The sequence below is a fragment of the Nannobrachium achirus genome (assembly GCF_963921795.1).
Source record: "Nannobrachium achirus genome assembly, chromosome: 20".
In the NCBI taxonomy this organism is placed as follows: Eukaryota; Metazoa; Chordata; class Actinopteri; order Myctophiformes; family Myctophidae; genus Nannobrachium; species Nannobrachium achirus.
The window spans coordinates 28,785,178-28,795,833 of record NC_137827.1 but is presented as its reverse complement, the minus strand read 5'-3'; the positions used below and the strand labels follow the sequence as shown (position 1 = coordinate 28,795,833).

General features: G+C 38.7%; 2 protein-coding genes across 3 annotated transcripts; one reads left to right on the top strand and one right to left on the bottom strand.

Annotated features, from left to right (window-relative positions):
• Window positions 1-249: 249 nt before the first annotated feature.
• Window positions 250-6,234, bottom strand: LOC308305363 (kelch domain-containing protein 1). Of its 2 annotated transcripts, none has more exons than XM_080750145.1 (14): window positions 6,124-6,234; window positions 4,726-4,870; window positions 4,534-4,604; window positions 4,225-4,342; window positions 3,922-4,034; window positions 3,656-3,743; window positions 2,596-2,679; window positions 2,252-2,332; window positions 2,072-2,130; window positions 1,681-1,799; window positions 1,532-1,604; window positions 1,303-1,387; window positions 805-857; window positions 250-590 (listed from the first exon to the last, which is right to left on the bottom strand). In XM_080750145.1, exons 2-14 carry the CDS (start codon window positions 4,849-4,851, stop codon window positions 449-451), a joined length of 1,212 nt encoding a protein of 403 aa, XP_080606271.1. In that variant the 5' UTR covers window positions 4,852-4,870; window positions 6,124-6,234; the 3' UTR covers window positions 250-448. The 2 variants fall into 2 exon arrangements, with proteins under 2 accessions (XP_080606271.1, XP_080606270.1); XM_080750144.1 differs by having other exon boundaries at window positions 6,120-6,231.
• A 342-nt stretch (window positions 6,235-6,576) lies between these two features.
• On the top strand, window positions 6,577-10,650 carry pole2 (polymerase (DNA directed), epsilon 2; the record flags this gene model as incomplete). Its single annotated transcript, XM_080750962.1, has 8 exons — window positions 6,577-6,653; window positions 7,260-7,360; window positions 7,787-7,862; window positions 8,180-8,257; window positions 8,400-8,493; window positions 10,113-10,187; window positions 10,336-10,419; window positions 10,573-10,650. The coding sequence occupies exons 1-8, from the start codon at window positions 6,586-6,588 to the stop codon at window positions 10,648-10,650; spliced, it is 654 nt and encodes a 217-aa protein (XP_080607088.1). The 5' UTR covers window positions 6,577-6,585.
• Window positions 10,651-10,656: the final 6 nt, after the last annotated feature.

Here is a 10,656-nt window from a genome sequence, read left to right as displayed (position 1 = left end):
TATGAGTGAACACCAGAGAGAGTATGTATAAAGTGAACAGCTTTTGCATGCATGATAAAGAGGTGGTTGTGTGTGTGTGTGTGTGTGTGTGTGTGTGTGTGTGCGCGCGCGCGCGCGCGCACGCACGTCAATATAGCATTTGTGGCATTTATTATTTATAACTGGTGGTCAGTAGACATCAAACACAATCTTTCTGCTGTGCCATTTATTCAACACAGTCACAGTACAAGTTTCTTAAGCAGGACTTATAGTATTTAGTATAAAATATATGTAAAACGATAAAGTATAGGCCTATCCATTTTCACAATATGTTAAAAATGCTTCCAGTAACCTTCTTGGGATGATGGGAGATAAGTGCTTAAATAATGATGATGATAATAATAATAATAAATACATTAAAACCTGCTTTACAATACATTGAAAGGAAAGTTTTAAGATGTGTATCAGACTAATGCTGTTTCTTCTTCAAAGGTCTATAGTAAGACATTCTCTGCTGCACTGCTTGCAACAGCTTAGGTGGCAGGAGAGGGAGATGTTTGTGAAGTGTATTGTTGATGTTCGCATTCTTTGCAATGTAATCCTCACAGAGCCTGTAAGAGGGAAGTACGTGCTCTTATATTATTGCACCATATTTACAGAATAAATAGTAAAGTTTTCGCTGACACAATGGTAGCTGAATTAAATACTTAAAACACAACACTTAACACATGTTTGTAAAACTGCTGCTAGTATACATATATTTCTTATGTTGATTTAGTTTAGTTTTGTTTTTTGAATCCCACAATACTGATTTTTTCTATTTACCTGAACAGGGGATAAGGTTGCATCTGGAAAACAAGTGCGTCATTGCAGTGACCCTGAAGGGAAATATAGATGAAACCCTCAATAGTCTATATACAGTAGGGTGATTTTATTTTTTAACATTTTCAAACAGATAATGTATATAAAAAATATTTTATCAGATTGGCAACTTCATTTGAATGCCAAGGAAAGACCCAAGGCACTACCTTGAGCAAACATCCCTCTGAAAACATATTTGGGAATGTCATTGTAATTGTTCAACTTCAATCTACTGTTCTGGAATTTAGGCTCGACTTAAAATTCAATGTTTCCTTCAAACAGTTGGCATTTCACATAATCTTGCATGTTTAAACTTAACTTAATTAGGACTATGCTGGTGCCAGTGTAGTTTGACGGAGACGCGCTTGATTTAATTAGCCATGTTTCCAGTTTGGCAAAATGGTTGGTTAAAATGTGTGAGATTAAAACAGTTGTTTATCAATTCAGCCTCAGAATACCTACAGTGTCAACAAGCAGGATGTCGTCACAACTTCCTCCAAAGACAATCACATCAGAATCTTTGCCTGCACATGCCGTGTGCCACAACCTTACGTAGGAAAATAGACAGTATAAAACATTCTCGCAATATGATACTTGTTCACAGCAGATCAATAATGCTAAGTGTAACAATATTTCCAGAAGAATATACGGTAGTTCAATTTATGACAGCACTTTAGGTGATACAAACTACCTTGGCTTGTTCACATACGGATGCGCAATCTCTCTCCATTTCTTTGTTTCAACATCGAGTAACCATGCATCACCTGGAAGGAAAATATAGTTTTTCTTCCTTTCTTTTTTAATAAAATAAAAATATGTAATAATTAATTAATTTCTTACTCATTGGTTTGCAATAAACACTCAGTCCACCGAACAGGAACAAGACACTATCTGAAACTGCAGTGACCGTATGCCATGATCTGCCCAAGGGACTGGTGGGAAGGGTGGAGACTGGAACTCTGAGTAAACATACAATGTTCATTCATTTTACACAAACATTTGCACTTAAAGGATCACAATGGAAATAAGCTCTTGAACATTTTTGTGATTTATCTTTTTGACATACTGTATATGCACAAATATATGTCCATGTATATGCATTCTTTTGTCAATAGAAATCTCAATAAATAAATCAATTAACCAACTGTCAGATAATACTAATGTGTGCACTGTCCACTTAAAGATTATGTAATTTGATGATGTCTGTAAGTTTATATCACTAGTAACTCACATTTCTGACCATGTCCATGATTCAAGATCTAGACAGTGAACATCATTTGTCCTGGTTTCCTACAATTAAAACAATAATAGGGTTATGTACTGGTGACTCAATTTTATGATCAAAATCTTCCACTTTCTATTTATGTCTGAATGCAAACATAGAAGTGAGATGTGGATGTAGAATTCTCACCATAACTCGGCCTCCAACCACATATCCTCTGTGACACAGTATTGCACTGGCATGGGCTGCCCTAGGGGCAGGTGCATGACCCTGTGCACAAAATATATCCCTTCAAAACCAGACAGACAAAAGCTGCAACCAGTGCTGTTTTTGATTAGTAGCAATTTCATAAAAATACCAACTTTGAGTTAGACTATACAGTTGCACGTTAAATGTGTGTGGGACGTAGACCATGCATATAAATATATACATAAATATATCCTCCACTTTAACTGCAATTTGACTAGGCTTACAAACAAACAAGGACAGCTATGTACAGTACATAAAATCTCTGTGTAGCATAACAGACTTACGCAGGTTTGTGGCTCACTCCAACTGGCTTGTGAGGGGTCAAACATATGGACCTCATTGTTCCATCCCCAGAAGACATCTTCTTCCTGAAAATCATGTAAAGGTAGCTTCATCCACATTCCAGGAGAAATAACATCACGCCCAGCACTCGTTAAGCCGCCATCAGTGTTGTAAGCATCAGCATTGTAATCCGTGGCATAAAACGCTGATGACTGCATAAGCCAAAACGCGTCCATCCTGCTCTGATCCTGCTCTGCAGCATTACATGCCGACTTATATAGAAAAATAAAAAGCGCCTTATTAATGGACAGGTCTGTGAGTGCTGGCGTTCTCTTTGAGTTGTTATATTGTGAAGTTACTTTCCAGACACCCGGTAAGAAGTTTAGTGTTGTTGAAACGAGTTAGAGTCGTGCTCGCACCCCTGCTTTAAAGACTTTGTTAAATCACCCTGGTGTTACATTAGGCGTGAACTTAAAGGGGCACTCCACCACTTTTCAACCTATGTTCATATAATTGGTCCTCACTCAAAAATAGCTTTTTTCTTTTTTCTCAGAGGAGGGCTGTGGGCTGGTCAGAAACCCATAGTCTTGTGACATCATCGATTACCAATCCAGCTTATAGAAACTGCAGGCTTTCTATTCCTGAAAAGTTGCAATTTTAAAGTGGAAGCCATTGTTCTCGCGATAATAAAAATCTAAATATTTTTTTCAAAAATATTGATTAATTATTTTTTTGGGAAAATGATGATGTCACAAGACGATGGATTCTGAACTTCCCACAGCTCTCCTAGGAGAAGAAGAGTAGAAGAAAATGGTGATATTTTATCATGAACATTAGTGAGGACCTATTATATGAAGACAGGTTGAAAAGTGGTGAACTACTCCTTTAAGTGTTGTTTTTATGTCATCAACGCATGTCAGTGTGTGAAAGGCGTGACACCACTGAAAAAAGATACAGGACGGCGTTTACATGCAACACAGATTACGTCTGTGGTTTAATGACAGAACTACTTTATGGTACTTGTATTAAGAAATAAATGAAAGAATAAAATAACAATAATACCCAAGAGGCCTCATCCACAATGAAGCTCCTGCTTCTGCTGTCAATGTCCCTCAGTAGTTTGCGGCCGTACCCTCCAAAGTACATGATCCTGCAGAGTAATTAAGGACAATTTTAACAATTAACCGTGATTGCTGCAGAAGTTAATGGTTCCAGGTTCTAGTGCGTAATGGAATCATTGGTATTTTCATAAAATGAGCATTCAGTTCTGTTTCACAATAGGGTATACCTTTGGTTAGAGAAGTATAGTAAATTTCCCATGTTCATACCTGCCATTATAAACCCAGCAGGACAGTTTGTCTCGAGGAGAAGGAGGAGAACCGATGTCGGGTGTGACTTTCTTCCAAGCATATTTACCATCCAGGATGTTGACACAATAGATCTAGTTACAATGAAACACTGGTTATCAGTGAACTAACTTCATTTATACTGTACATGTGATGGGAGATACAGTATTTGATGTCACATTACATTTGATTCATATTGCAACTCCTAGTATTAATTATATTAATAATTAAATCCACATAAAATCAAAATCAATCACCTTTAATTTCCTAAGAACTCCAGCTCACCTGATTGGTCTGTCCATTGTCATCACAACCTCCAAATATGTACATATGTCCATTCAAGTAGCAGCCACAAGTCCCAGACATTGAAGGTGGCACTTCCCCTGTCATGCTGAACATTTCCCTTCACAGACCAAAGGTGGAGGGAGACTCATTAATTCACTCCCTCGGTCTTACAATAATAAGTTAATTATTAAGAAACATGAATGTGACATAATGAAAACATAAAAAATAAACTAGACGGCACTCTGTCGAGGTGCCAACTTGCGCCTTGCCACCTCTAAAATTAGATATTACATTAATTCATACTCTTACCATATACCTCGGTGTATGTCATATACCCAGATTTCATCACTGGGTAGAAAGACTTCATTGTCTCCAACTGACTGTGGATTAATTTACAGCATATCTGTTACTTGTTATTGACATGCCTATCGTTTCATGTAGCCTGTAAAATATAGGCAAAGGTGTTGGTGATATTGTTTTATGTACTGGATTTCATCTTACCACATATCCCCCCCACACATATAACATATGTCCTTGTACCACCGCTGTGTGGCCGCTTCGCTCCTGGGCGACCAGCTCTGAGCAGTGCCTCCGTTGCGCGGAATCTGAATCCACATCCAGCTCCATGATGGATGTACTTGTAGCGCTGCAGAACAAATCAGCAAAACAAAAACAGTGGTGCTAAGTAACACTTAAGTATATTTACTCAAGTACTGTACAGTCTTGAGATATTTGTACTTTACTTGAGTATTTCCAATTTCCAATACTTTTACTTCTACTCCACTACATCTCGGATTAAAATATTGTACTTTTACTCCACTACATTTGTAGATTTTGATTATTATTAGAAAACACTTCAGCCATATATCAATTTGCTTGTGAGCTTGTAGATCTGCTATTTTCAAAAATGTTTGTACATTTGAAAATGGGACATAATGCATAATGAGTACTTTTGCTTTTGGTACTTTAGGCACATTTTGATGCCAATACTTTTGTACTTTTACTCAAGTACATTGTGAATTTCTTACTTTTAATTGTAACTGTAAAAGTAATTCTACATTGCAGTATTTATCCTTTTACTTGAGTAAAAAAAAAGAAAAATAGTAGACCTACTTTTTCCACCACTGAACAAAAATAAATAAAAATACAAATAAACTAGAAGCAGTGCTCTTCCGAGCACAGGTCTCCACCAGGCCACACAAATCGGCCTGTTATAGCGCCACCATGAGGCTGATTTAAAAAATGTGGGGCAGAGGTTCTGAATTAGCATCCAGGGAGTGTGTGTGCTGAGTTTGGCAGCGATCGGGCCAACGGCGCCGGAGATTAGCTGGTAACAACCAGGCCACACAAATCGGCCTGTTATAGCGCCACCATGAGGCTGATTTGAAAAATGTGGGGCAGAGGTTCTAGATTGGCATCCAGGGAGTGTGTGTGCTCAGTTTGGCAGCGATCGGGCCAACGGTGACTGAGATTAGCTGTTCACAAACTGCGAGGACGCACGCACGGACGCACGGAGGGGAAAACATACTCTCCCTCAGCCTTCGGCTGGTGGAGACAATAAATAAACAGAGTAGGCTAGTGGCCGATACATTATTGCCTGGTTAAAACCAAACTTCACTCAACACCACCCCCTAGTGGTAGTCCCAAAACGAAGTGTGTGATAGAGTCTGGTTTATTAACCAGGCAAGACACATTAGACTAGAATCTTAGTATCTAGGATACAAGATACATACAGATACAATGGTTATGGAATGTTTGTCGGTCCATAAAAACAAGCATTGAAGCATTTTGATTGACCATATTAGTAGCCTATCTATTTAGGTCGTTACGTTAGAGATAGTTCATTTCTTTATGATAGACAAGACAAACATAATATGGTATAAAACAAAACATACTCACATGCTAAATCTGGCCCACAGCTGGTCATCTACTCCATTCTTCACCTATGCTGGCGTTTACAAAAACATAATAACAAGGCACTGCATGGCAAGTGACACATGTTGTTATGACAGCTCTCTGGGGAGTTTCACCGAACTTGGTAACCTATAGAATGTTGTCATACCTTACTGTTTTGCAAACGTGAGAGTAACATGAAACTATTTTCGTGCACGTTGGAGGGTTATCTATTGTGTCTGATGGAAAATGTTGAATATGACTCCCAATCGCGGGCTCAAATGTTGCTAGGAGGACGTTTTGCAACGCCGACACAGAATTCGATAGGTCACGGATGTCGGCAGTACTGTAAGGGGAGGGGTCTTTTTTTGTCCCAGAAGTGATGTAATACAGACGGAAGTTGATATTTAGCGCCAAACCTTGAGTGCTGTTGACTGTTGTTGTTGTACGCTCGTTGTATTAGTAGCCATGGATGTCCGCAAAATAAAGACCAAAGTTTCTACTGGCTTCAAAATGCGAGGACTTATACTTCGACCGTATGTATTATATGAAATGTTCACACCTACTGCATTCGTAAACGGGTTTTGTGTGTGGAGTTCTGAATGTGCACTGATACAGGAAGAGTGGGCACCTAAACACTGTGGGCATCTCTAGCCGCAACACAAATCTAGTGTTGCAATTTGCGGCTAGGGCATCTCAATGTTAATGTTAAATGTTTATTCTTTGACTAAATGATTAGAAAATGCATGGTGCATTATTATGCGACATAAATTTACCCTACATCTTGTTTATGTCCATAATGTCTGTCTGTCTGTCTGTCTGTCTGTCTGTCTGTCTGTCTGTCTGACTGGCTAGCTTTACTTTCAGTATATTTTGATGCCAATACTTTTACTCAATGAATTCTGGACTTTTACTTGTAATGGGGTATTTCTACATTGCAGTATTTATACTTTTAATAATTTAATAATCACGTTTACTTTACTTTCTGACCATTTTCCATAAAGAGACACACACACACACACACACACACACACACACACACACACACACACACACACACACACACACACACACACAGAATAGTGCTAATATTGTTTGTGTAATATAATTTAGATATCAACTTAATGTGTTTTCTGTTACAGTGAAGCCAGCAGGTACCTTGTGGAGGTGCTGGAGTCTGTCAGTGCCATTGAATTGGATGATATCATTGAGAAGGTTTTGGATGCAGTGGAAAAACAACCACGTAAGTAAATCTGTTAACTTGTTTTGGTGAAAATGAAATGAAAGGAGTTGGAGATTTGATACGGCAACACCGTACAAGCTCGTTGTGAGCTTGTAGATCGGCTATTTCCATTATCAATGTTCTTTTTTAAGTATAAAGTTGTCAAATATGTCAGTAATTTCTTTGTATATTTACAGTGATTTACTGTAGGATATGGGTCATATATCTACCATGTGCAACTTCAAAGTCTAAAAGCCAAACAGAACTGTAATTGTCAACGACAAAAACACAATTAAATCGTTAATCGCAATTATTTGAGTGACAATTAATCGTCATGTGAAATGTCATAATCGTGACAGCCCTAATCATCTCCCGGTGTGCTTGCTTGCTGTGTTTATCTGAGTACTAGTGTTCAACCAAATGACTAAAGAACCGTGTCTCCATCAGTGTCCTCCAATATGATTGAGCTGTCTATCCTGGAAACTGCTGTGCAGGACTGCAGTCAGTCGTGTGATGAAGGACTGTAGGTTCTATATTTCCTCCTTCTCTCAGTTGACTTTTCTTTTTTCCAATTAATGAATGTCCTGATTAATTGTGATTGATGTTATTTACAAGAACAAAAGCAATTATGCATTGCCAAATCAATTCTTGCAAATATGCAGTAGTGTTTAAAAAGAACTGTAAGTTATACTAATTTATCCTTATGACTTGTCTGTCATGTGGTACATTGATCAAATTGTACAACTAATTAACCCATACTTTGACAGAGGCCACAGTAATTATATCTTGTACCCATAATAACAAAACGATTTTAATTAGAGTTGAATAACTCCTTTCCAGAGATAATGTTTTCAACATCATTGGAGCTTTTGATATACCCAGATATATCTACAATGCGGAGAGGAAGAAGTTTGTACCGTAAGTGAAAAGTTTCTATATCCAATCCATCATGTCAAAAAGAACCAAAAAACGATTGTTGCAAATGTTGTTTTATATTTACGCACCTCAAGCCATGCTGTAATAGTACGATTGTTGCTAATTATTGCTCTGTCTCTCCTAGTATTAATATGACCAGCCACCCAACTCCCAGTTTGTGTGGTGTAGCCAGAGACAAGGCTGAACTCTTCAGGGAACGTTACACACTCCTACAGCAGGTCAGTCAGTTCTGCTTCAAGATGTGTTTGACTGAGTGTTAAGTTTCTGACCAAAGCAAACCTTTCTTTGTACATCGTCATCTTAGTCGTGCCTTGTCTTGGCCGTCTTGCCATTGATGTATATCGGACCAGTTACCCATACTGTATATGGGGACTCCTGGTACCCATACTGTATATGGAGATCCATGTACTATATGGAGATCCATGTACTATATGGAGATATGCTGTGAGACCCCAAGCATGCTTACTCAGTTATTCATTATGTGAAAGTCCTATGACGTCTGTCACATCTGACATCATGCATACAATCCCTTTTATGCCCATACATGGAGAATCCCTGTCTGAACCAGCCACACAGATAGGGGCTGTCTTCCTCCATATACTGTATGGGCATTCCCATATGAAATCCTGTTTGATTTGGGCTTAATATTGATGACATCAGGGATCTCCATGTATGGGCATTCCCATATGAAGTCCTGTTTGATATGGGCTTAATATTGATGACATCAGGGATCTCCATGTATGGGCATTCCCATATGAAGTGCTGTTAGATATGGGCTTAATATTGATGACATCAGGGATCTCCATATGGGCATAAAAGGGATTATGTAAGTGGTTCCCATGACATCACAACATACAAGCCCTTTTATGCCCATACACGAAGATCCCTGTCTGAACCAGCCACACCACTGTGATGTCACCTATTTATGCCCATATAAAAAGCTCTGAGCATCTGATATCACTGTGATGTCAGTGATGTGTCAGGGGAACCACAGTGTCAGGCATTATCAAAGATTTTTAATTATGAAGATGGCACAACCTCATTAGATCCACTAGAGTGCGACATTGTACACAAAGCCTACAAAAAGCCTCCTAAGTGGGGCGAACTTCCTGTTTACTGGTGCTATAGATCCTGCAAGAGTCTATTTACTTGTGCTAGAGTCCCGCAAGATTGTGTTGCTGGGGCAGAGAAAGGACAATAATAAAGTTGATTTTCTCCTTTTTTGTGTAGCTGAAAAAAGCCACTTTAGTATGACAATTTTGTTAATATTATGTGGCTTGTGAAGATCGGGCCAATATTTAGTTCAGTGACCATGGAGAATAATAATAGTTCAGTAGCTGTGTTCACGCTCTCTCATTGTAAATGAATAGACTCCAAACATGCTTCTGCACATGCTTCTGCGGCAGAAGCATAAAAGGTTCTGCCATTTTTTAGGAGGCAGAAGTTCTGCCTCCTAAAAAGGTACCCACCTAAGTCACGCAGAAACGGGAAGTACGGGTCTGTCCTGCCCTCTTGCTATCGCCCTCTTGGGCGTTATCCCTGCTCTGAGTATCTGACATCACTGTGATGTCACAGTGATGTGTCAGGGGAACCACAGTGTCAGGTGTTACCTGTCCAGACGGAAGGATATGGTCAAGCTGTGACGGTTTCTGATAGTAAACTGCGACCTACGGTTTTGGGTGAAATGATTAAGAAATATGATAGTTTTGTTTTGGATCAGTTTTACTTTCCTTTTTTTTCTCCTGAAAACATATTCCATTAGTTTAATAAGGTGACAACATAGAAGTTCTGTGTATGGTAGTATTTCATATGAGACTTATTCGTTTTCCCTCTGTAGAGAACACATCGACATGAGCTCTTCACTCCCCCTGCAATAGGCGCTGCTGTGGATGAGGGCAGAAATAAGTTTCAGGTAATCACTAATCATTATTAGTATAAAATAGAACTACTAGCTTCAAACATGATGTACCTAACTCAGTGAAATTGAGTTTTGTGGTGGTTTTCTTGAATGTAAGAATAATAACTATACTAACATGTCATTTTGATATTTCTTCTTATAGCTGAAGACGGTTGAAGCGCTCCTGGGTAGCACAGCTAAAGTTGGAGAGGTGATCGTATTGGGAATGATCACACAGCTGAAAGAGGTGGCTCACTGTAGTTCATTATGAAGCACATACACAAAATGTTTTTGTTCCTTGGATTCTAACCCAACAACAAACATGATGCCTTTAAATGTGCAATTTCAACATTATGTGTAATTTGTGTGTCTTGTACTTAATACACCTTCTGTATTCTAGGGTAAATTTTACCTAGAGGACCCAACAGGAACAGTACAGCTGGATATGTCCAAAGGAATATCCTTTCATTGTACTTGATGGCAA

Coding starts and splice junctions, on each gene's coding strand:
- LOC308305363 (XM_080750144.1), bottom strand. CDS start 6,151: ATGACCAGCTGTGGGCCAGATTTAGCATGTGA. Junction 2,131..2,251: donor TGGTTGGAGGCCGAGTTATG/GTGAGAATTCTA, acceptor TTTTAATTGTAG/GAAACCAGGACAAATGATGT. Junction 1,800..2,071: donor TCATGGACATGGTCAGAAAT/GTGAGTTACTAG, acceptor ATGTTTACTCAG/AGTTCCAGTCTCCACCCTTC.